This window comes from Myodes glareolus, chromosome X, assembly GCF_982192425.1.
Source record: "Myodes glareolus chromosome X, mMyoGla1.1, whole genome shotgun sequence".
Lineage (NCBI taxonomy): Eukaryota > Metazoa > Chordata > Mammalia > Rodentia > Cricetidae > Myodes > Myodes glareolus.
In genome coordinates, this window is record NC_142053.1 from 114,537,012 (window position 1) to 114,563,994 (window position 26,983).

At 39.3% G+C, this 26,983-nt stretch overlaps 1 protein-coding gene across 2 annotated transcripts in view; it reads left to right on the top strand.

Annotated features, from left to right (window-relative positions):
* The first annotated feature begins 2,812 nt into the window (after window positions 1-2,812).
* The window catches only part of Txlng (taxilin gamma), a 48,614-nt gene continuing 24,443 nt past the window's right edge, over window positions 2,813-26,983 (top strand). Inside the window, exons 1-3 of one of the 2 annotated variants that reach the window (XM_048440650.3) lie at window positions 2,844-2,972; window positions 14,633-14,698; window positions 24,423-24,726. In XM_048440650.3, the coding sequence (XP_048296607.2) occupies window positions 24,438-24,726 (289 nt within the window). In that variant the 5' untranslated portion in view covers window positions 2,844-2,972; window positions 14,633-14,698; window positions 24,423-24,437. Of the gene's footprint in view, window positions 2,973-14,632; window positions 14,699-24,422; window positions 24,727-26,983 lie in introns of both variants that reach the window. The other variant, XM_048440649.3, reaches the window with a different exon arrangement.

Sequence of the window (26,983 nt, forward strand, 5' to 3'; positions counted from 1 at the left end):
CAAAGGATCTGACACCCACACAGAGACAAACATACAGGCAAAACACCACTACACATGAAATAAGAAAATCATAATCTCAAAAATAAAAAAGGAGGAGCTAGGTGGTGAACACTTTTAATCCCAGCATTTAGGAGGCAGAAGCAGGTGGATGTCTGTGAGTTTGAGGCCAGCTTGGTCTACATAGTAAGTTCCAGGACAGCTAGGGCAACATACAGAAACCTTGACTCAAAAATAAATAAATAAATAAATAAAACCAAAACAAACAAACAAAAAATCAAGTAGGTTTGATTCAGGGAGGTGGGAGGAGAACCTGCCAGAAGCTATCTTTCCCTGCAGTTTTAAAGGTTGCATATTCATTTCTGCTACAGTATATTCTTTTTTTTTTTTTGCCCAGGTCTCAAGGAGTTACTTTATAATTTCTGCTACAGTGTAATTCTTTTTTCAGTGTGTGTGTGTGTGTGTGTGTGTGTGTGTGTGTGTTTGAGACAGGGTCTCACTGTTGTAGCTCTAGTTGGCCTGGAATTTGCTATGTAGCTAGCGATTAGACCAGGCTAGCCTTTAATGCACCACCATGCCTGGCCTGGAAGTAACTATTCAGGCTCAGGAAGGATGAGCCTGAATCTCTGATTCTCCTGCCTTTGCCTCCCAAATGCGGGGATTACCGGCATTTGTCACCACGCCTAGTTGACACACTAATAACTAAAATAAGATGTAAAAATACTATTAAATCTCACCACTCAGGAAAAATATTAACATATTGAGGAGTAACTTTCTTTTCTTTTTTTTCTTTTTTTTGCTTTTTATTTTTGTTTTTTGAGACAGGGTCTCTCTATGTAGTCCTGGCTGTCCTGAAGTTCACTATGTATACCAGGCTGGCCTAGAAATCACAGAGATCTGTCTACTTCTGGCTCTCTGAGGCTGGGATTAAAGTTGTGTGTCACCATGTCAGGCTTATTTTTTGTTTGTTTATTTATTTATTTGCTTTTTCAAGACGAGGTTTTGTAATAGCTCTGTGTAATAGCTCTGGCTGTTCTGGAACTTGCTCTGTAACCAGGCTGACCTTGAACTCAGAGAGACCTGCCTACTTTTGCCTCTCAAAGGCGTGCCCAATCACTGTCAGGCCATTTCTTTTGTTTCTCGAGACAGGGTCCAGCTATGCAGTCCTGACTGGCCTGGAACTCACTATGTAGGCCAGACTAGTCTCGAACTCACAGAGATGCACCTGTCTCAGTTTCCTGAGTGCTGGTCCTAAAGGCTTGCACCACCATGTCAGGCTGAGTATTTTTCTGACATCTGTTAAAAATACATTAATGTTCTATATTAATGAGATCTTTTTTCCTAAGTCAAAACATTTTCGTAATTTTAGTAGCTGCTGGGTTATTCTATTATACTATATTTTAATTATTATACTATAACTTAACTACAGTGCATTTTGTCACTCAAAACTATGGAGAACTGCACTACTAATCGATTCTAAGTTTTGCTCAGACAGTTTTCCTTGTAGAAGATGAGAGATGTTATATAGAGTCTGGCTGTCAGTTCTTGTCATTTACCATCTGCGTCTTGAAAAATGTTTTTGTTTTGAAATCTAAAATGTGGACTAAGATGTCTGAATAATGGTACTTTCCCCAAATTAAAAATAATAATTAACATTAAGAATTTTCTCAATTGAACTGAGTTGTACTGTCGTTCAGAGATTGGTTAAGTGCTGGTGTTGTATGTATGAGACCCTTGGTTTGATCACAAGTACCATAAAACAAACAGATAAAAAAGAAAACATAATGAAAACCCCTAAACAAATATCAATAACAAATCCAACACTGCTTTGCCCTAAATTGAAGTTTCCTATCACTTATGTTATTAAATTTTGGCTTCTGCTATCATTGTTTTGCGTTCATTTGTAGGAAAAGTATATTTGCACAGATTTTTATAAAGAATTAGTTTTAAAAGCGTTTGGATTTCACGATGGTCTGTGACTTCTAGATGCTAGGCTACTGAAGAGCTGGTTCCATCAGATAAGAACAGGGACTATTTCTGTGGGAGGACCTTCTCCATCATGTCAAGGAAAATAATTGTTTCAGTAAACCAAGTTCACTGACATTTTTAATAGTAAAACGTATGGTGGAGAAAGCAAGAAACATTCAACACGAATTAATCTTGGATTCAGCGTGGAGAACTGTGCTGGAAGTCAGAGCAGTTCAGCCAAGGTGAACAGGCCTCCAGCCCAAAGGAACTCTGGACAGTTAACCCGTGGTGAGAACTCTGGTAGAGAAACTGTACTTTGGGCAAGTGTCCAATGTCTCAAATTCTGAGATTACACGTCCCACTTCGAAAAAAGCAAAGTTAGAGTCCTTTATTCACAAATCAATTCTAAAGAAGAGCAACAAAAGCAGAGACACAAAAAAGTGTCTCCGGTTCTATTCTTTCTCAAACTCTGGAGTATTTTAAAACTTTTCTTGTAGGTTAATAATGACTACCTTCCGGTACCGCGACATTGTCCTTCAGAGACTACAAGCCCCAGTAGGCTGTACACGCGGAGCAGCGGGTACTTTTCCCTAGGACGCCCCTATCCAGATCCCTGGCTGAACACTATTGCCGCATAGCCTTCTGGAACTTGTAGTCTACTCCCTTTTCCTGTCCGCGCAGACTCGAGCGGCCTCTGTCTGCCCTTCGGCCCTAACCGAAGCCCAGCCCAGAATTCGACGCTCCCCACCCCCATCAAGCTGCCTTCTCTCTGGAGCCAACCTCCTCCGGTCACGTGGAGAACTTTCACGATGCGATTGGCTGGGGTGTGAAGGGGGCGGGGCCGAAGCCCCTGCGAGGTTCCGTGCCCCTGGTCCAGCCGCTTGTTTGGCTGCTGCCGTCACCTCATGGCGACTCGGGTTGAGGAGGCAGCGCGGGGAACAGGCGGCGGTACTGAGGAGGCTGTTGAGGGCGAACGGGACGAACGGCGACGCAATCCCAGGCAGAAGGTCAGTGGAGGGGATGCCTTAGTTGGGGTTGGGTCGCGGGAATGATTGGGTTACCTTTTCAGGGTTTACCTCTTCACTTACCCCCCTTTACCTTTAGCCGCGGGACGAACATCCGGCCCCTTTCCCTCAGAGGGGTGACGATAGTTGGGAGCAGGTGGGGGTGTGATACTAAAATGGATCGGGTGGGAAAGGACTACGGTTGGGACTTGGGGGCACTCGGCGGTAAAGGGTTGAGGGAGGACAGGATAGACCCGGGGCAGGGAGGGCGAAGGGGTGCTAGGCAGGGACGCTTCAGGTATGACAGCCACGTGCGGCCGGTGCTGCCCCGGGGCGTCAGGTGTTCTCTCAGCCCGTGTGGTCACTGTGCGCTGGGACTCCCCTGCCCGTGGAGGCGGTGGGGTGCGGTGGGGGAGGCTCCCCGAGGTCCAGGATTGCCCTCTCGGCCACCGGCAGGTGCGTAGGGCGCGCTGCGGGGTGCTCCCCGGCCTCGGAGCTGAGGCTGTTGCGCAGTAAGATAACAGCGCGGGAGCTGGGGCTGCGCTTCGCCCCTTCCCCCCTTCCCTCTCCCCCCCCCCCCCCGCCTTTCCCCCCGCCAGTGCGCGGGCGGCTACGCAGGGGACGCTGCGGGGTTCCCAAGACCCGCAGCCGGGGCTTGGTCTCTGGGCATCACCGACTTGTCTTGCTTGTGAGGCTGAGGATGAGAAGGTGATGCTGGAGAAAGAGCATCGTCGTCTGGTAGCAGTCTCCACATTCCTGCTACTACCCTCTCTTTCTTTTCTTTCTTTTTAATTTGCTAAGTGGAAACTTGAGTGCCTCCTGGGCTTGGGTTTTGGTCTTTTCTTAATCTAGGAGAAGAGCTGGACCGTTTGTTCCCCCTTGCCTTACTTGACTCGTGTCAAGGAGTTTTCAGTGTCTCCCTGGATACAGGAAAATCGAGATCTCTTTCAGAATAGGAGAATTCCACTTGTTCTGAAGCTCAGTGGGTGGAGTTTTGACAACGATTGCACAACGAATAGGGTACAGGGCTTTCGGGCCCCAGGAACTGAGAACTGGGGTGTATGGTACTGGAAAGGTGGAAATCCCATCCTTTTTCCTTGCAGGAGAACATACCGAAACCGCTCAACTTGTTGGACACCCTGCTTGACCACTGAGGGCTATTTAATATTACTTAATTATGTATTTGACTAATCTTAAAAGCCACTCCTGTATGAAGTTACGAAATAATATTTTTCTAATGCGATTCATGAACTTCAAAAGGGAGAACAAAGGTCTGGTTTACATTTGAGCAGTGTCAAGAATTGGCTTTTTGGGGCATGTCCCTTTTCTCCCTCACTTTTTTTGTTTTTAAGATGGATTCTCACCCTGTAGCAGGCTGACCCCAGGCTTGCCTTGGACTTGAGACAATCCTCTCCTCTTGCCTCGGTTTCCTGAGTGCTGAGATTCCAGCTGTGAGCCACCACTCTGGCCTTTGGTGCTTGTCTCTAGGTTCAAGTATTTTCATGTTATTCTGTCTTTTATAAGAAAAAAAGATCTGCTGCTTGAAGGACTGAAAAAGAAGCTGTGGTCCAACATTTCTTTTGGGATTCAACACTGTCACTTTGGACATTTATTCCCTGAGGGTGGGGAGCCAATCTCAGTGTTTGATTTCATAGGTTCCCCAGGGGAGAGCTCTGATAAAAAGCCACTGCAATTGAGGATATAAGTTCCCTTTTATGCCACTGGAATAAGGACAAAAAGTCATTGAATTAGGAAGTAAAGTTTAATCAACTAGTATTTTAAACTCTGAGGACAAGAGGTAATGACTCTTTGAATCCAGAACTCTGGCTAATAGCTGGTATATGAATGGTCTTATATGTTTAATGTCTTATTTTTACTTTGTATTACTTTGTATTTGCTCATGCTTTTCTGGGAATCTTTCTTTTGGTTTCCTTCTGACTATAAAATGGAATAGAAATTAACATTATTTTTGAATTTTCTGTTCAAAATTGGATGAACATCTTGTGTCTGTAAAATTAATTTTTAGTTGCTCACTTATGATCTTCAATTTATTGATTCTAGGTTAGTAACCTGAGAAAAACTCCTTTTTTCTAACTTACCCTCTATACTTTTGTTTTTCAGGAAGCAGAAATAATATTACACAAATTCAGTTGTTTTTAAAATACTGGAGGAATTGAAAAACATGACTTGTTATTATTTGGTTATATTATAGGACCGGAAGTGAAGAAAACTGGAGATGGGCTCTGTTGGTTCCTGGTTCAAATCATCTGCCTAGTCACTTATTTTTTTTGAGGCAGTGTCTGGCCTTCCAAGTACTATACAAGTGGAATTACTACACCCACTTTAAAAAAAAGAGACAGAATCTTGCTATGCTCATCTGGGTGGCCTTGAACTCTGGGCTCAAGTGCCTAGTCACTCTTAAGCTGCTCAGTTAATTATAACATGGTTTCATAACTATATTCATGTGAATGGGCTCTTGGGGTAACTTCTTCTAAAGGTAACATTGCAGTATATTTCTAGGTGTCATTTAAGGAATTGTCTTAAAACTGCTGGTATTATAGGCACTAACCATGTTGCTATCTTTTTTTTTAATATTAGGGATTGAGTAGTGGAGATTACAGTCTATACCCCTGGACCCAACTACAATTTGTTAAAGTTAAATAAAATTTAAAAATTCTCTTTTTCAGTTATACTAGCCAGATTCAAGTATTCCAGTAAAAGTAATTAATATGGCTATGCTACAGTTTCCGGGTTTTTTTTTTAAATATTGCAGGCATTTCTTAAAAACAAAGAACTATTAAGTTTACTCATTACTTCCTATTTCATAAAGTTGATCATAAAATATCAAGACACCTAAGCGGTTTGTAAATTTACAGAAAAATTGAGCAGAAAGTAGAGTTCTCCTATGTCTGCTCACACATATCCCATCCCCTTATTTAGATGTTGCAGCAATGTATTATAATTTGTTACAATTGTTCAAGCACCATAGATACATTATTACTGACTAAGCCCATAGTTTACATGGTTCAGTAATGTTCTACAATGTATGAATTTTGACAAGTATATAATAACATACGTCCAGAGTAGCCTGTGCTCCACCTAGTTATTCTTCCTAACTCCTGGCACTAGCTGATTTTTTTTCCTTTTAGTTGGATGTTATTTATTTAGGTGTGTGTGTCAGTCATAGTATATGTGTGGTGGTTAGAAGACATTTACCACAGGGGTGCCTAGGACTTAAACTTGGGTTAGCAGCAAGTCCTTTATCTACTAAACTATCTTGCCAGCTTCTGGTGTGTTGTTTTTTGAAATAGTATTTTATTGTGAAGCCCAGGCTGGCCTCAAATAGAGTGATCCTCCTACCTTAGCCTTCTGAGTGCTGAGATTACAGGCATGTGCCACCATGTCGTGTTAACTTGTCGCTGTATGTATGTATTTATTGCGAGACAGGGTCTCACTGTGTAGCCTAGAGTGTGCTACCAAACTGGTCGTTTAACTGTCTCCATAGTTTCGTCTTTTCTGAATGTTTCAGTGTTTTTGTTTTTAACAAAAGTTTTGCTTTTGGGAATGTTAAAAGATGATTTGACTTGGGACAAGAGAGATGCTTCAGACATTAAGAGCACAACTGCTCTTGCAGAGGACCAGAGTTTAATTCCTAGCACCCATATCGGGTAGCTTACAACTGCTGGTAACTCCAGTTTCAGGAAACTAATGCCTCGGGCCTCCATGGACACCTGTACATGCCCACACACATACACATAATTAAAAATAAAAGTCTTTACAATTTTTAACTATTACTAAACTTGTTTTTAGACCTGTAAACCCTTTTAAAGACTAAAAGTATATGATACTTGGATACACCTTACCAAAACCTTACATTTATGTAGTGTCCTATCATTATTATAGCATGTTTGCAAGTACATTAACACTTCTAGCATCACTCAGATGCTGTAGAGAAGGTTGGGCAGCTATCATTGCTCTCATTTACTGATGACACACTGCTAGGTAAGGTCAGGTGATTTGCCCAAGGGATGAAGCTAAGTTTGGAACCCAGTGCCCTTTCATCTATACTATGGTAATAAGTAGTATAGTAGTGGGTAAATAGTATAGGTTTTAGAGTCAAGACTCTTGGCTCTCTGCCATTTAATAGCCTTGTAACCCTGGGCACATTTCTCGGGCTACAAGCCTCAATTGTGTTGCCCAGAAAGTGGGAATACTGCTGTGCACACCATATTAGGATTATTGTGACAGTGGGCGTAGTGTAGGGCATATAAAATTTTATATGGTTTAGAAGGAATAATATATGGAAGATCAGATTCTCTTGCTTTTAGGGTACTATTAATTTTGTAATCCATCTTCTAGGCTTTGTATTTTCTTCCCTTCCCAGAATGTCTGTGATAAAGCAGTCAGGGTTGGGCAAGAGTATATATAGTTCAGGAAGGAATCATTTTTATTAATTTTGATTTTTTTCTCCATTTATGAAGTTGAACTTCCATTTTTTGGCAACGATATTAATAAGTAAAGTGATCTAGTTACATTATTTTAGCTATTGCTAAGGTTGCATTAAAGCATTATTAATTGTATGCATGTGTGTAGGTATGTGCATGAGAATGTGGGGGCTAGTAGAGGGCATTGAATTCCCTGGAGCTGGAGTTACAGGCAGTTGTGAGAATCCTGACATGGTGCTGAGATTGGAACACAGATTTTTCTGCAAGAGCAGCAAGTTCTCATAGCTGTTGAACCATTTCTCTGACCCCTAAGCTTTCAAATTTTTAATGGGAGACCTATTAAAAAAACCTAGGTCTACAGGAGAAGCTACAATGGGAACATATAGATACATACAGGCAGTACTTCCTTTTAATAATCTTCACATTTTCATATTATAATGAATGCAATATTCATTTGTGTTTCTTTCTTCCCTTTTTTTCCCTTTGAGATAAGGTCCCACTGTGTATCCCAGCCCAGGTTGCTCTCAAACTTGTGATCCCCCAATCTTAGCTGCCAGAATACTGGGATTGCAGTTGTACACTACCATACCTGACTGGAAGTTAGCTTATATGTCATTTTGTGTGTCATTTATTAGCCTTGACTGGAGAAATTTTATGTAGGAAACATAAAATCCATGTGAAATAGAATATATATTTGCTTTTGTATGATCACCTTTTCCCATTTCAGGGTTAGAACACAGGGTCTTTGCATACTAGTTAAATCCTCTACCACTGGACCCATATCTCTCAGCCCCTTTTGGATTCTTTACAAGATTCATTATAATAGATTTCTTTCATATAGGTAGTACTCAAATTTTATATATATATATATATATATATATATATATATTTTGATTTTTCAAGACGGGTTTCTCTGTGTAGTTCTGGCTGTCCTGAAACTAGCTCTTTAGACCAGGTTGGCCTCGAACTCACAGAGATCCACCTGCCTTTGCCTCCCAAGTTCTGGGATTAAAGGCTTGCACCACCCCACCCGAATCGGGCTGGAGAGATGGCTCAGTGGTTAAGAGCATTGATTGCCTACTCTTCCAAAGGTCCTGAGTTCAATTCCCGGCAACCACATGGTGGCTCACAACTATCTGTAATGAGGTCTGGTGCCGCCTTCTGGCCTGTAGGCATACACACAGACAGAATATTGTATAAATAATAAATAAATAAATATTTTAAAAAAGAATCTTATATTTTTCAGAGAGTTAAATTTCAAAGGAAAGAATTTGATCAAAATTTACTGATTTCATGTACTATTAGATATATTGAATGTTCATACATTTTAATATTTGAGCTCTGCAAAGTAGGTGGTATCACTTTTTAAAAACTTTATTTGATATATAATCTTTAATATTAGCAATTCATATTCTCATTTATGTTTTGTCTTAACTGAATTTTGTTCAAATATTTTTCCTTTCATTTTATTTTTAAATTTTTATATATTTCATCATTTAAAAAATCTTACAAGTGAAAAAAATCAATAACTAAAATATCCAAACCCAAGTGAACCTCTGTACAATCAGAATAGGCACTTGGAACAGAAGCTGTGGAGCTTCATGCTAAATTGTGTACTTATCCACCACCAAAACCAAAAAGCCACTAACAGAATTAGAACTAGAAAACCAATTAGCTTTATAGCCTCTTTCTTAACTCGTGTCCATTACTGCATTCAGTCCTTCAGTCTGTCCTTATATTTATCCTTTCTTATTTTTGTTTCTTCATGTACATTTATTTACGTATAATTGGCTACATTCTTCATATGAGAGAACATATGGTTTTTTTTCCTTCTGAGATTGTGTGAACTTAATGTAATTTTTAAATTAATCTGTTTTCATGATTTCTGTTCTGATCTTTGTTTTTCAAAATAAAGTCTCTGTATAGCTTTGACTGTCCTGGAACTTGATATGTATACTTGACCTGACCTCTGGCTGACCTTGAACTCAGATCCATGTGCTTCCTGTAAATTTTTTAATTTCATTTTTCTTTAGAGCTGGGTTGCATTCCATTCTTTTATATATACCAAGTTTTTGTTCCAGTCATCTGTTGTCTTCACTAATAGGTTGATACCAAGTTTTTGCTATAGTGAATAAAGCAGCAATAAACATGGAGGGTGCAAATAATCTGCAAACTGATTTCCACAGTGACGGTATTAATTTTTACCCCACAGTATTTACGATCTACTCACAATTGACCTGGGAGTGGTGGCGTATGCAGAGGCGTGCAGATCTTTGAATTGCAGACCAGCCTGTCTGCATTGTGAGTTCCAGGACAGCCAGAGCTGCATAGTGAGACCCTGTCTCAAAAATAAAACACAAAAATATACTCACACTTGGATTATACACGTACATACATACATATATGTGCACACACACACACGTGTGTGTGTGTGTGTGTGTGTGTGTGTATATATATATGAGACAATATGTTTTAACGATTCAGTTTATTTCCTAGTTGAAATTCTGTTTCCCCTTGCAACTACTTAAATTTTATTAGGTGTGAAAAAGGTACATGAAATGACCAGTGTTGTGCTATGTTGTCGAAGTAATTTTTTTTTTTTGAGACAGAGTTTCTCTGTGTAGCTTTGGAGCCTGTCCTGGAACTTGCTCTGTAGACCAGGCTGGCCTCGAACTCACAGAGATCTGCCTGCTTCTGCCTCCTGAGTGTTGGGATTAAAGGTGTGTACCACCACTGCCTGACCCATCAAAATAATTTTTATTAGAATTTATTGGGTTTGTTTGTTTGTTTGTTTGTTTTGGGACAGGGTTTTTCTGTGTAGCCTTGGTTCTGGAACTCACTGTAGACCCCCCGCTGGCCTCAAACTCACAGAGATCTTTCTGCATCTGGCTCCCAAGTCCTGAGATTAGAGGCATATGCCACCACCTCCCAGCTGAATTTATTGTTTTGAGTGTTGATTTCTATGTTGTGTTTTCAAAATTTCTACAAAATAACCTTTATTATCCTCTCTGTGAATAATAATTACTTGTAACAAATATTTTCATCTATCTTCTTTATTCATTGAAAAGTCAAAGTAGAATGGTGAGAAAGATAGGCAGTAATTTAGAAACCCTTTTTCTTTTTCTGCCCCCTACCTTCTCCCTTTTGTTGAAACAGGGTCCCACAGTAACCCAGGCTATCAATAAACTCAATATGTATGTACCCTGGTTGACCTTAATTTTGTGGCAGTCCCGCTTTAGCTTCCCAAGTGGTGTGATTATAGGGGTGAGTGTCTACACTCTGTTAACAAGCACATTTCTCTAAGTATTGTTTGGACTGAAGTGTAGGCCATGTTAAAAGTGAAAATGTATGGTCAGGCAGTGGTGGCACACAAGCAGGCAGATCTCTGCGAGTTCAAGGTCAGCCTGGTCTATAGAGATAGTTCCAGGACAGCCAAGGCTACACAAAAAGAAACCCTGACTCGAAAAACAAACAAAAAAGTGAATATATGTTTTAAGAAACTTATTGTATGTACATAGTATGTGTGCAAGTAATTTTTGCCATGACATGAGTGTGGATGTCATAGGACAGACAGCTTGTAGTTGGTTCTCTCCACTTTTATAAATATTCCAGGGATCTAACTCAGATTGTTGGGCTTTGAGGCAAGTGCCTATACCCACTGAACCACCCCACAAGCCTCATATATGTTTTGTAGAATATATCCTTTATTCAAATCTAAAGAAAGTTATTATTTCTGAGGGGGGTGGTTGAGACAAGGTCTCACTATGTAGGCCAGCCTCAAACTCACAGAGATTCACTTGCCTCTGCCTCTTGAGTGCTGGAATAAAGGTTTGTACCACCATGCCCAGATTAATTTATTTATTTTCTTATTTATTAAGTAATTTATTTTATGTGTACATGTGCCCAGTGCCCTCAGAGGCCAGAAGTGGGCATCAGACCCCTGTAACTGGAATTAATATTTATGAGCTGCCTTGTGGGTGCTAGAAATCAAATCTGGGTCCTCTGTGAGAGCAACCAGTGCTCTTAAAAAGTTCTCCTGTGGAATAGGAATGTATATTCATTATATGTGATTTTACAACTGATAGAAGGAAGGTATTGTATACTCACACTATACAGGTAAGGAAATTGAGAAGCTGACCTCCGTATGGCCACATAAACAGTGGTGAGTGATATATTTAGAACTTGGGTTTTTTGTGCTCAACAGCCCTTATTTATATTCTGTGTAACTTGGTGGTCTTCCCGACCTATTTTTTGAGAGAATCTTACGGAATTCAGGCTAGTGTCAACCTTGCTGTATAGCAGAAGATGGCCTTATTAAACTCCTGATATTCCTACATTTATCCCCCAGCTGCCAAGATTTCAAGTATTGCCATGCCTGGCTCTTGTGCTTAACACATTTCTTGAAGATTTAAAAAAAAAAAGTTGGCTGGAGACACAAATAAAATGCAATAAAATGACCCCCCCCCCAAAAAAAAAGAAAGAAAAATTGCCCTTTTTTTAGTTTGGAAAAGCAGCTACTTTTTATTTTATTTTAAAGGAGGATCATTTGAGTCCAGCAATTTGACAATTTGAGAACAACCTTTATAAGATAGCAAGACTGTCAAGAGAGGGCAGAGTGGGAAACTGAAGGAATGTCATTTCTATGATAACAAGACTGCCTTTTGTCTTTCCCTTACATCGGTGCTCTTTGGCTCATTCTAAAGAAGCTAGCTAGCTAGCTAGCTAGCGTGTTTAAGAGGCTGACGGAAAGACCTATATGGCAGACAACCAAAGAAGGCCTTTAGCCAACAGCTCATGAGGAACTGAGGCCTCAGTCCAATAACACATACAGAATTGAACCCCAGCAACAACCATGAGAGTGAGCTAGGAAGTGAATCTTTCCCAGTCAAGGCTTGAGATAATTTTAGGCTATTGGGCCCTGTCAAAGACTCCATCAAGTCATACCCAGATTGCCAAACTAAGGAAATTGATATCATAAATATTTCAAACTATTAAAGTTTTGTGGTGGTATGAACACAGAAGTAGATAGCTGGCACAAAATCAGTTCCCTTTCTAAATGAATTTGCTTTAATTTTAATTTTTCTGGCATAATTTATAATATGGTAAATATTAGGTATAGCCCACAGCAACAAAAGTTTCTTGGAATTCTCATCACCTACTGCCTCTTCCTCCCTAGTGCTGGGATTACAGGTATGCTACAGAATGTCTGATTCTTTGTGTTATTTACACCGATGTAGTCATCCAGTACTGGAAGTTTGCCTTATTTATTTGTTTTTCCTATTTGATTAACCTTAGAGAGCTAGTATGGAATCTACCTAATTTTTTTGGCAAAGTTTGTTCAAATTATTTTGGAGACTTACTGGGTTTTTTTCAAAAAGGGAATTCAAAGTAATTTTGCATGTGAGACAGAGTGAGTGACTCTGTGTGTGTGTGTTTGTGTGTGTGCGCCACAGTACACATATGGAAGTCAGAGGACAACTTAGAAGACTTGGTTCTCCCACCACGTGTGTTCCAGGGACCATCAGACTCAGGTTGTTAGACTTGGCAACAAGTGCCTTTACCTATGGTGCTATGTCACTGATCCTCAAATCTTAGTTTTGAAGAGTGACGTTTTTTTGTTTTGTATGGATTGTCATTATTTTTTTTAGCCAGTTTTTAGATTGTTTCCATATTTTCAGTGTACAAAACAGTGGTTTGGTTAATAACCTTTTGTATTCAAGTGAGAATGCCTGGATAGTAAATCAAGCAGAATTGCTAGGTGAAAGTGAATATGTATTCAGATGTTGATACAAACCTTAGAACTATGATTGACCTATTTAGGCACATTGGGGTTTCTTGTGTTGTTTTATTTTTTAATCTTTAAAATTTGGTAGGTAACAGCTGGGTGAGTGCCAACACCTTTAATCCCACAGGCAAGCAGACCTCTGAGTTTGAGACCATCCTGCTCTATAGAACATGTCCAGGATAGCCTGGGCTACACAGAGAAACCCTGACTTGAAAAACAAATATTGGTAGGTAAAAGATGATGCATTTTTTTTTCTTTTTTGGGGGTGTGTTTTGAGATAGGGTTTCGGTTTCTCTGTGTAGCTCTGACTGTCCTAGAATTCACTTTGTAGACCAAGCTGGTCTTATACTCACAGAGATCCACCTGCCTCGGCCTAAATATGTGTACCACCACTGTCCCACTGTTTAGAATTTAAATGGGAAAAAAGAATATGTTGTTATATATGCATGTGGGAATGTGGATGCATGTGTAGTGATCAGAGGAGAATTTTTGGGAATTGGTTCTCTTCCTACCATGGGTTCTAGGAATGGAACTCAGGTTTTTAGGCAGCAAGTACTTTTAGCCATTGATAGATCTTGCAGGCCCATTGATTGGCACTTTAAAATTTTCTCTATTTTTGTATATTTGTGTGTGCGCCTCTGTGAGTTTGTGTGCCATGTGGTTGTAGGAACTCTTGGAGGCCAGTAGAAGACATCTGGAACTGGAAAAGGCAATTGTGAGCCGCCGTGTGTGTACTAGGAACCTCACCCATGTCTTCTGCAAGAACAGCAAGTACTTGGAACCATTGAGCCATCTCTACAGTCCAACTAACATTTATATTCATATTTCTTTTATTATGAGTGAGGTTAAAAATATTTTCTCTATTGAGTATCTTCAGTTCTTTAATTATGATATATCTATTCACAAACCCTTGAAAATTAGGGCTTCCTGTGGCTTTTGAGTTAGTTTGAATTTTTCAGTTACCATTTAGTGACTTGATTCTACTCACACACCCCCACACACCCCTGTTGTTTGTGGTTTTCACTTTTCATGTTTCAGTTTTGGTTTACCTGCAGGTGTGAAAGTACCACTTTGCCTCCATTCCCCCATCCCACTCCCTCCCAATATGGTTTAGGATATGTCACAAATCGTTTGTTTTCTTTACCAATTTGAAGTGACACCATTTTTAATGTTCGTGTGGTCTATATGTGAAAATAGTGTTATATAATTAGAAATTCTCAGATAAGTATTTCATGACTGAAACAGAAATTGTCACCTGTCATGAGTTTATATTTTGAGACATGAACTTTTTTTTTAAACAGATTTGAAAAGACATGAAAAACTTTTTAATCACTGTTTTGTGTGTCCAGAAGAAGTTAACATCAGATAGATGTTGTCTGTGGTAACTCTCCAAACCTTATTTATGTATTTAGAGATATTTTCTCTCTTTGTAGCTCTGGCTGTCCTGGAATTCACTGTAGACCAGGCTGGCCTCAAACACCCAAGTGTTGGGATTAAAGGTGTGTGCTATTATAACTAGCCTGAATCTTATTTTTTTGAGACAGGGTCTCTTACTGAATCTGGAGCTCATCAATTTGACAAAACCACCTGGCTAGTGAGCTTTTAGAGATCTGCTATTCCCTATACCCCCTCACCTCTAATGCTGGGGTTACAGATGCATACCCCTGTTCTTGTTTTTATGTGAATGCTGGGGATCTGAACTTGGGTTTCATTTCATTTGGTTTTTTCGTCCCAACACAGAAAAACATGCCCCTGTTTAGGAAACATTGAGGCTGGGTGTGGTGGTGCATACATACCTGTAATCCCAGTACTCAGGAAGCAGAGGCTGGTTGATCTCTGAATTCAAGGCCCAATAGGGCAGCATAGTGAGACCCTGCTCCCCAAACGGAGACAATGAGTTGAATTATACACTTATTTTATTTTTGCTAGTATTTGGGTAGGTTTTTTTTTTCTTCTGGGGTATAGTGGTATGTTTGTTTGGCCTCTGAGGAAAACAGGTGTGTAGAGGGTGGTGGATTCCCTAAAACTGGAGTTACAGTGAGCCTTCATCTGGGTGCAGAGAATGGAACTTGGGACCTCTGGAAGAGCAGCCAGTGCTCTTAGCTGCTAAGCCATCTTTCCAACCATCTAATTTTTTTGAGACAAATGTCTCAGTATACAGTTCTGAATAGCTGGGAATTAACTCTGTAGTGTAGTCTGGGCTACTCAGACTCAAAGAGTTTGCTTCCTCAACCTCCCAAGTGCCGGGATTATAGGTATAAACTACTATATCTAGGTGTTTTGTTTGTTTTAGCATTTATTAATTTCTTACGTGTTCATGTATGTAAGTGAGCATATGCCATGGCATACAAATGGAGGTCAGAAAACAACTTGGGAAAATTGGTTCTTCTACCTTGTGGATTCTGGAAATTAAACTCTGGTTGTCACTTAGTGGCAAGCGTCTTTACCTGATCTTACCAGCCTTTCCCTGGTATTTTGAAATAGGATCTTGCTATATAATATGTAGACCTGATTGACCTCAAACTTGTTACAGTTGGCCTGCCTAAGCCTCATAAGTGGTTAATTATAGATATATACTATAATGTTGTGCAAAAATAATAACCATTTAAAATATGTCTCCTTTCACCATTTTATTGTGTGTATATATATATATATGTATATATATATGTATATATATATATATACATGAGCACACATATAGTGCATGCCGAGTGGTGGTGGTGCATGCTTTTAATCCCAGCACTCAGGAGGCAGAGGTAGGTGGATCTCTCTGAGTTAGAGGCCGACCTAGTATACAGAACAAGTTCCAGGACAGCCAGAGCTACACAGAGAAACCCCGTCTCAAAAAATATGTGTGTGTGTGCGCGTGCGTGCACATGTGTGTACATACATGTACTGTTTTTTGGATTTTTAAATTTTGGTATTAGAATTTGAACCTAGGTCCTGGCACACGCTAAGCAAGTGCTCTACCACCAAGCTGTTTCATACCTGCTGTTTGATTTTTTTTTAAAGATTATTATTGTTGCTTTTTGTTTTTTTAGAGTCAGGGACTCTTTGTATAGCCATGCTAGACGATGTTGATCCTTTTAATCCTTCTGCCTTGGCCTCGCAAGTACTGAGATTACAAATGTGTGCCACCATGACCAATTTCTCCTTATTTATAAGTAGACTGTGGTAGGATGGCTAGGACACAGTACAAAGATGTTTGTATAGAAGATAATTATAAAGCAGTCAGTTGCTTAGGTTACCAGCATGGTTTAAGAAACTTAACTTACTAGGGTTCAAATCTTCGCCCTGCAATATACAGTGACCTTTGATCATACACTTTGCCATGCCACAATTTGTTTATCTGTGCAAGAAAGTGATAAAACTTTCATCATGACCTTGTGTAGATGAAGTTAGTTAATAATAGGAAGTGCTTATTATGGTCCCTGGCTATAGTAGTCACTGTGTTAGCTGCTGCAGATATTGTTCATAGAAAAGATGTGTGAAAGAAAATATACCTAGAATGCTTATGAAACAGTAATAAAGCAAGTTTCTTTTTTGTTTTATTTTAAAGATAGGAGGATCTTTGTACCCAACATTGACATTGAAATTCTGATTATCCTGCCTTCATCTTCCAAGAGTTGAGTTGTAGGCATGCACTGCACCATCATGCCAGGTTTAAAATGCTGCTGAGAACTGAAACCAGGGCTTTATACAAATTTAGCTACATCCCAGCTTCCAGAGTAAGAAATTTTATTGACTACATTATGCAGAATACACTTGAAGAAACAAGGACTGGAAAGCCATTCACATATTGGCCTAAAAATTTGCTTTATATTTAATTAATGGTCCAGTATAGAGCTTGGCATACACTGTTAAAAATGGAGAGTATAAAAATGGACTCTGTTTTAGTGATATTTGTTGACTTCAACCTTAGCTGGAACTAGGCTTATTTAAAACCAGAAAGTTTTTATCGAGCCAAAGTAAGCCTTTCATTAGCAAATATGAAAAATTCTATAATATTACTGCATCAAAAGTAATTAATAGAAGGGAGAAGTAATCTTGCCTTGTTTAAAGATAAACAATAATAACGGCACTTCCTTTGATATATGACAGAAATTCAGAGGTAGAAATAGCTACAAATATTGAAAAATTAGTGAGCAGTGGTGGCATCCACCTTTAATCCTAGCACTTGGGAAGCAGAGGCAGGTGGATCTTTGAATCTGAGGCCTGGTCTACAGGACAAGTTCCAGGACAAGACTACACAGAGAAACCCTGCCTCAAAAAAACTGAAAACAATTGAAAAATGGAATGTTTTAACTACATAGCGAAGGACAGTGTTTTAAGTTTTCTATTGCTGTGAAGAGACACCATAACCACGGCAACTTTTATAAATGAGAACATTTATTTGGGGTGGTTTGCTTACAGTTTCAGAGATTTAGTCCATTATCATCATGGTAGGGAGCAAGGTGGTGTACAGGGAGACATGATGCTGGAGTAGCTGAGAGTCCTATATCTTAGATGCAACAGGAAGTCGACTGAGACAGTGGGTGGTATCCTGAGCATAGGAAACCTCAAAACCACCCCTACAGTGACACACTTCCTCCAACAAGGCCTCCAACCCACTCCAGCAAAGTCACACCTAACAATAGTGCCACTTCCGGAGAGATTATGGGGGCCAATTACATTCAAATGACCACAGTCAGCATAAAATTAGAAGGAAAACATGAGATATGATGGTGCACTGTGTACCATCTTTATACTGAATGCCACTGGCAATTTTGAGTTGGGTGATTTTTTTTTGGCATTTAAAAAATTTCTTTTTTTATTATTGTGTTTGTGTATGTGTGCATGTGAATGTTTCATGGTGTGTGGGAGGTCAGAAGATAATTTTATGGAGTTCTTTTTCTACTTGTGCTTTTATGTGGGTTCAGAGATAGCATTCAGGTTGTGAGGCTTGTGCAACAAGCACTTTTTACTTTCTGAGCTATTTTTGCTGAGTCATTTTTGAACTTTCTTCAGTCATTTTATTTTATTTTATTTTATGTTTTGAGACAGGTCTCACCATGTCACCTGGGCTGGCCTGGGACTTGCTGTGTAGACCATGCTGGCCTCAAACTCCGTCTTGTCTTTGATTATAGGTGTGTGATACTACACACTGCTTTTCTTAAATCTTTAAATTGTCTTTTTCATATATGCTAAGTGTAACTATATACTATTAATTTGAAAACATTAATAACGTTTTGTGAGTTTTATATATATACACACATGTGCACATGTTTGCGTACATGCATGTGCTGAGGCAAGGGGCCAGTGTTGGGTGTCTTCATCAATCACTCAAGGTCCTATGATTCTTGTGTCTCTCCCTCTCCAAAGCTGAAATTACAGGCAAATTTTTTTAAGTAGGGGTGTGTGTGTGTGTGTGTGTGTGTGTGTGTGTGTGTGTGTATGTATGTGTGTATGTGTGTTATGTGTGTAGACCAGAGGACTGAGTTGTTCTTTTTTTCTTTTTGTTTTTCTTTTTCATGACAGGATTTCTCTGTATAGCCCTGACTGTCCTGGAACTCACTCTGTAGACCAGACTGGCCTCGAGCTCACAGAGATCCACCTGCCTCTGTGTGCCTCCCCCCAGAGTGCTGGGATTAAAGGTGACTGATAGATTCTATTGTTTCAGTCATCTGCCATCTACTCCTTTGAGATGGGGTTTCTTATTCAACCTGCAGTTAAAACTGGCGGCCAGCCAGCCCCAGTGATTCTCCCGTCTCCACTCCCACAGCTAGGGAATTACTGGTATGTCCATGCCTGGCTTTTTTACATGGCTGCTGGGTTTCTACTTTAGGTCCTCATGTTTTCAGCAAGACCTTTACCCACTGAGCTATCTCCCCCAACCTTTCAGTATAACTTAAATTTATGTATTAATTTAGTTTTCAAGGTTTTGAGATAAGGCCTTGCTCTGTAGACCAGACTAACCTGGACCCTGCTTTATAGACCTACGTGGCCTAGGATTTGTAGCAATGCTCCTGCCTTTGCTTTCTGTGTGCTGGGATTACAGATTTGTACCACTACATCAGACAGGAACATCTTAGAAATTTTTAAATTAGTTTTATTTATTTAAGTGTTTCTGTGTGTGGGCATAGAACATGTGTGGAGGTCAGAGGCCAACTCTTTCAGGACTCAGTCCTTTCCTTCTATATGGGACCTGAGGATTGAACTTTTGGGAGGCTTCTGATTAAGCCCCTTTCATGCTGGCCCATAAATAATTTTTCATTCAATCTCTTTGACATTTTGAAATAGGCAAAATTGTGCCTTTTCTCCAAATTGAGGCAATAAAAACATCAGAAATGAGTAAAAATGTTTACCAATTATATCTGATAAGGGATTTATATCTAGTTAAGGTAACAAGTAACTAGATTACAAAATGGACAAAACATATGAATAAATTTTTTTTCCAAAGAAGGTATACAAATGCCTAATAAGCAGAAGATAGATATCAAACATATTCAATCCTCAGAAAAGTGTAAACCCAAATCATAGTTGGTTATATTGCAGCATTCTTGATGTGGCACAATTAAAAAGACAGATCATGAGCCTTGGCAAGTATGTGGAGGCATTAGAAACCTTATTCATGGCTGGTGAATTCAAATGTTATAGTGGGCTTGGGGAAACAGTTCAGTTCCTCCAAAGGTTAAATGGGATGGCTATGGATCTAGCAGCTTTTCTGGTTATATACTCTGTTCACAAAAACATACATTAGTTTCTATAGTAGAATTGGTCATAATAGCAAAAAATTGGAAATAATTTAAATACTCATCAGTTAGCAAATTGATAAATAAAATGTGGTTTGTGTCTGCAGTGAAGTAGTATTCAATCATTAGGAGTGAATTACTAATAGGTACTGCAGCATGAAATACATGTTAAGTGAAAGAAGTCAGGAAGGGCCATAGACTTGGATTCCATTTGTAGAAAATGTCCAAAATAGACAAAAATACATAGAGAAAGTATATGGGGAGGGTAGATTAGTTACCTAGGCCTGGGGTTAGTGTGGAAGATGAAAGGCAGATAACTAAAAAGTACAAAGGATTTCTGTTATTGTTGCTGTTTGTTTGCTTTTGGTCTTTAAGAAAGCATCTCTTGTTGGACATGGTGATGTAGGCCTTTAATCCCAGTACTCAGGAGACAGAGGCAGGCAGATGTCTGAGTGCAAGGCCATTCTGGTCTACAGAGTGAATTCCAGAGCTGCTACATAGGGAAATCCTGTGTCAAAAAAAAAGAAAGAAAGCATCTCTTATAGCCCAGGAGGGCTGATTCACAAACTCAGATTTCTGCTTCTTTCAATATTGTAGCTGCTTTTCATAGGAACTTATTTTTATCACTTTAGGAATAAATATTTGTTTTGTTCCTTATAACTCTTTAAGTAAGCTGAGCATGGTAGCACCCATCTTTAATCTGTGAGTTCAAGGCCAACCTGTTCTACATAGTAAGTTCCAGGACAGACTACGTAGTGAGACTCTGACTCAATAAAAGCAAAATAAATAAGTAGTATGTATGTAAATTGTAACTTGTATGTATTTTCTGTACCAGAGATTGAACCCTTGGTCTTAGGCATCCTACCATTGAACTATATCTCTAGCCCCTAAATTGCAGTGTGTGTGTGTGTGTGTGTGTGTATTTAGTTGTTGTTGTTTTTCAAAACAGGATTTTTCTGTAGCTTTGGAGCCTGTCTTAGAACTCACTTAGTAGATCAGGCTGGCCTTGAACTCAGAGATCTGCCTGCCTCTATCTCCTGAGTACTGAATTAAAGGCATACACCACACCACTGCCTGGCTAGTTTTAAAACTAGTATAGTATACAAAGCATTAGAAATCATTTTAAAAATTTTTGTCATTTATTTATTTATCAAGGCCAGGTCTTACCATGTAACTCATGTAAACCAGGCTTATTTTTGAACTCACAGCCGCAGTCTCCAGTGTGCTGGTATTAAAGGCAAGTACCACCACACCCAGCATCCTTGTGTAATTTTTAACAAACTTTGAAGTAATATTTTTCTGTATTCAGAGAGGTACACAAATTATGAATGCTTGGATTTAATAAATTTTTAGGAGGATATAGCATCCGGTGTTATCCCATCTTTATACCCAAATGCTCTAGAAAGCCCAACCAGTGCCTCGTTTCTAGTTCAATCTATTCACCTATCTTCTTTTTGTATGTAAATTTTTCCTTCATATATAAGTGTTCTGTGATGCCTTCCTCTTAATGCTAGGTCCGTGAAAGCCATGCTGTTGTATTTGCAATAGTTCATTCTCATTACTCAACAGTCTGAACATACTGCACTTGATCAATTCTGTTGAATCGATTTTGTTTTAGAGCTGTTCCAAGTAGTGCTGCTTTAAGCACATTTGGCCTTTCAGTGCACCTATGTAACACTTGGGTGAAATCCTAGTAGTGGAATTAAGTGGGTTAGAAGCTATCCATATTGCCAAAGAATTGCAGTGCCAACTTGTTCTCCAGAAAGCACAGTGTCACTGGCCTATAATTTCAGCACTTGGTACATGGTGTCTGGAGTTCAAAGTCATTTTTTGGAGATACTTTCAATTCTAGACTTGGACTACTCATGACCCTGTCTTAAAAAGATGCAAACAATCTCCCAAAAGCATTGATTTATATCAATTGTATAGTAATTTATTTATATCAATCCTAGATTATGAAAGATAAATATTCATTGCCTTGATATCTTTATTCCCTTCTACTTTGATTCTTCAATTATTTTAGCTCTTCAGTTGGATATGTTGCAGTTTGAAATATTTTATTTTAATTATGTATATAAATGTGTATATAGCTATATGCATGTGTGGACACTGTTCCTATAGGCTGGAGATGATGGATCCCTCTGAAGCTAGAGTTATAGACAGGTATGGGCTGCTGGGAACCAAACTCAGGTCCTTCAGAAGAAAAGTATACACTTTTAACCACTGAGCTATCTCTCCAGCCCTAGTATGTCACAATTGGAAACAGGTGGTTTAGTGGGTTAAGGCAATGGCCACTAAACCTGAAAACAAAAGTTCAATCCCTGGGACCCACAAGGTAGAAGGAGAGAGCCAACTCCTCTGACAACTTGACATATGTATTATGGCATGCTCACATGCATGCACACACAAGAATAAATAAGTGTACTAAAAGACTTAAAAATCAGATTCCTGCTCTATCATTAGTTGTTTTTATCATCTTTGCTCAGGCTCAAAATTTTCCTACCTGAGTTTTCTAAGTGTCTGACTCCCATTAATTGTGTTTTGTTTTGAGCCAGGGTTTTACTTTGTAGCTTGGACTGGCCCAGAACTCATTATACATTTCAGGCTGGTCATGAATTTTCTTCAGTCCTCCTGTTTTAACCTTTTATTTGTTTTTACCTTTTTTTCATTTAAACAAATTTTATATCCAATATATTTTGTCTATGTTTTTTTCCTTCCCTCAAATTCTTCCCAGGTCTGCTGTCTGCTGTAACATTTTAAGTGTTGGGGTTATAGGTGTGAACTACCAAGCTAAGCAGCCATAATTTGAAAAGCGTATTGTTGGTTTTGTTATAGTTGTTTTCTTTTTTTGCTGCTGGTTCTTAAACCCAGGGCCATACACATGTTAGGCAATCAGTCATCCTTCCACTGAGCCGCAACCCTAATTCCATTAATTTTTCTTTTTTTTTTTTAAAGATTTTTATTTTATATGTTCACTTTTTTATTTATTATGTATACAATATTCTTGCCTGTGTGTCTGCCTGCAGGCCAGAAGAGGGCATCAGATCTCATTTCAGATGGTTGTGAGCCACCATGTGGTTGCTGGGAATTGAACTCAGGACCTTTGGAAGAGCAGGCAGTGCTCTTAACCGCTGAGCCATCTCTCCAGCTCCCCGTTAATTTTTCAAAGTATCTTTTCTCTTCTTGTAAGAGAACTGTATTAAATATCTTGTATCTCAATTGTTTTCAGATAGGAAAAAACCCTCTTTTCAACCAGAAGGGAAATGTAGAGTTTACAGTTGTGATATATTATGTGACCAAATAATATTAACAAATAGGATACAGAGAAGACAAGTAAATAGGGTTAGCCAGGTGTGGTGATTACCTGTAATCACAAAATTCAGGAGGCCAGGAGGCAGAAGAATATCAAGTTCTAGGCCAACCTGAGCTATGTATAGCAAGACCCTGCCATGAACAAAAATATTACGAAATAGAATGAGGTAAAAAATAATGATTCAAGGGAGAAGAAAACCATAATAAATGCTTTTCTGGTTTGTTTTTGTATGCATACCTTCTATATTAGTGATAGGGAGAGCCATTTAACATAGCAGTCTCAATTTCTATGGTATAACATGAGAGAAGTTTATTACTTACTCACCCAATAGTCTAATTTGTGTTTTCTTTGCAGGTGGAGTATCTTTCCTGTATATATATATGGAATTTGGGCCAGGCTGCTTTTGTCATCTGGCCCTGCCATCTTATAGCACCTTGGTGACCTCTGTATTCAAGCAGAGTGGGAAAGAGATGGAGATGGAGGACAAAGAACATATCCCTCTGTGGATAAAAATCTGGTTGCTGAAATGACAGTCATAGCCTCAGCTACCTTCTGAGAATAAAAATCTTGTTGCTGACGCGACAGTCACAGCCTTGACTAAAGTGGAAGTCTCACTTAGCTGTTAAGGGGCTGGGAAATGGAGTGTGTTTCTATGGGTGCTGGCACTTGTCCCTTGGTGCCTACCACTGGGTACTTTGGGAGTTAGTTTTTGGTGGATAGCCACCTAGCTAGCTAGCTGCACTGTCATCTTTTAAGATAATAGGATAGATAACGTTCATCAACTTGGGACAATTTACTGTTTAAAAGATAGTAATTATTTTAAATGGTGAATTTTTATAGGGAAATAAGTTTAAATTTATTACTAACTGGCATTTTTGCCTCCTTTGGTAGCATATAGTTATGCTTTGTTTTAGCTTTATCTTTTGGAAGTGCTCTGGATAAGACCCAGGGGCTCTTGAAGCAAAGCGCTGCTACTGCAGAGCTATACCCCATCTCTGCTTTAACTTTAATAACCTTATGTTTAACAGTTTAGATCATGTCTCAGTGAAGCTTAAAAGCTACCTCATTTACATCAAATTCACAAGTCACTAAGTAAAAAAGCTGTCAAGCTATGGCATGCCATTGGTTATAGATATTGATTACATTTAATTTAACTATCTTTTCTCCCCTTCCCTCTAGTTTGAGATTGGTACAATGGAAGAAGCTGGAATTTGTGGGTTAGGAGTGAAAGCAGACGTGTTGTGTAACTCTCAAGCAAATGATATTCTTCAACATGAAGACCCCAGTTGTGGTGGCACAACTAAGACACATTTGCTGGAAGGAGATGAAGGCAGTGACTTTATAACAAAGAACAGGAATTTAGTGAGCTCAGCATTCTGTGCACAGGAATCAAGAGAAGAAATTCCTGGACGAGAAGCTCGACCAGGTCCTCCTGACGGCCAGCAAGATTCAGAGTGCAGCAGAAACAAAGAGAAGACCTTAGGTAATAAACTCTAGTCAGTAGTTCAATGTTGTTTTCATCTAGTTCTCATTTTATTCACATTGTGTGTGAGACAGGTAACCTGTTGTGGGCCAGTGAAATGTCTCAGTGGGTAAAAGTACTTGCTGCTAATCCTGGGAACCTGAGTCTGATCCCTGGGACCCACTTTGTCGAAGGAGAGCACGACTGCTACACATTTCTTCTGCACTCTCTCTCCCCTTCTCTCCCTCTACACACACACACACACACACACACACAGTCCATCAATTTAAAATAAATACCTGTTGCCTCAGGTGAGTCAGCTTGTCTGCTGCAGCTATGTACAGGGGGTGGAAAGAACAATAGGAAGCTTAGTTCTCTATATAATCAAGAACTCTAAAAACATTTTGAGGACAGAATGGCTATTGACTTGCCTTATTTGCATCTTTACTAGGCTGATCAAAGATTGGACATAAAATTTTATAGCTAGTATGTTAACTGTACTGCAGAAAATGAGTTTACCATGTTTCAAAACTTTTTTCTTCTATATAGCTTGTATTTCAGATCAAGAATGTGATGTGCTTAATTTTTATATCTTTATTTTATTTTTTTGAGACAAGGTCTTATATAGTTCAGGGTGACTTCAAAATTCTTTTTGCTTTTTTTTCTCCCAACACAGGGTTTCTATGTGTAGCCCTGGCCATCCTGGAGCTCACTCTGTAGACCAGGCTGGCCTCGAACATTGAGATCCACCTGCCTCTGCCCCCTTTGTGCTGGGATTAAAGGTACACACTACCACCACCTTGCCAACCTCAAACTTCTTGTGTAACTGAGGCTGGCCTTTAACTTCTGATCCTCTTGACTTAGCTCCCAAGTGCATCAAGGCATGGATACCTGGCCATACCATTAAATTGTGTGTTGTAAGTTGTGTCATTCTCCCTCACAGCAAGGATTGAACCTGTGGCCTCATGCATGCTAGGCGAGGACTCTACCACTGTGCTAGATCACCCTTTTGTGATATGCTGAATCTCATGAAGAAAATTGAAATCTCCTTTGAGTCTCACCCCTCAGCCTTTCTTTCTTTCTTTCTTTCTATCTATCTATCTATCTATCTATCTATCTATCTATCTATCTATCTATCTATTTATTGTTTTGTGTTTTATTTTGAGACAGGGTCTTACTATGTAGCCCTGCCTGGCCTGGAACTTGCTACGTAGACCAGGTTGGCCTCAAACTTAAAGATAACTACCTCTGTCTCCCAATTGATAAATGCTGCAATTAAAAGTTTACCACTATAACTGGAAACCCCTCAAGTTTTTATACTTTACATCTTTGATTGATAATTTGTGGGGGGTTTTTTTGCAATTGTAAAGTCTTATAATTCTGCTAAATTATTTAATCAAAGTGGCAATGACAATTTTAATAGGTGTGTCAAATTGACCATGCTGAAAATATAACTGCTATGCTAAACACAACTCATCAAAATCTCTACATACATACTTTGAAAATTACCAAATTTTATTTGGTGAACATTCAAGTAACCAAAATGGCATCAGGTCTAATTTTCAAAGGCTTGTTTTTTGTTTTGAGACAGGGTCTTACTATAGAACCCTGACTGACCTGAAATCACTATGTAGATTATGCTGGCCTTGAACTCATCTGGGATTAAAGGTGTTTGCCGCCTTTATGTCAAAATTACTTTTCTTTTTGGAAGGGGTTTTCTTTTTCCTTTTGTTCTTTTGAGACAAGGTCTCATATGTAGCCCAGGCTGGACTTTAACTCGGTGTGTAGTCAAAGATGACCTCCTAAACATTTTGACTTCACCTCCCAAGTTAGATTATCAGTGTGTACCACCATGGCTTGCTTGAGTTACCTTTCTTACTAACATAATCTCCTGCTACTCTTTAAAATGTAAAAAGTTGTCAGGCAGTAGTGGCACATGCCTTTAATCCCAGTACTTGGGATGTAGATCTCAGAGTTCGAGGCCAGTCTGGTCTACAGAGTGACTTCTAGGACAGGCTCCAAAGCTACACAGAGAAACCCTGTCTTGAAAAAAAAAAAAGTAAAACGTTAAGGAATGTGAAAAATATTTTTTGAGACAGTGTTTCTCTGTAGCTTTGGAGCCTGTCCTAGAGCTAGCTCTTGTAGACCAGGCTGGCCTCAAGCTCACAGAGATCTGCCTGCCTCTGCCTCCCAAGTGCTGGGATTAAAGGAGTGTGCCACCACCGCCCGGCTGAAAAATATTTTTAATTCCCTAAAAATGATACATTTCCTAAATCAG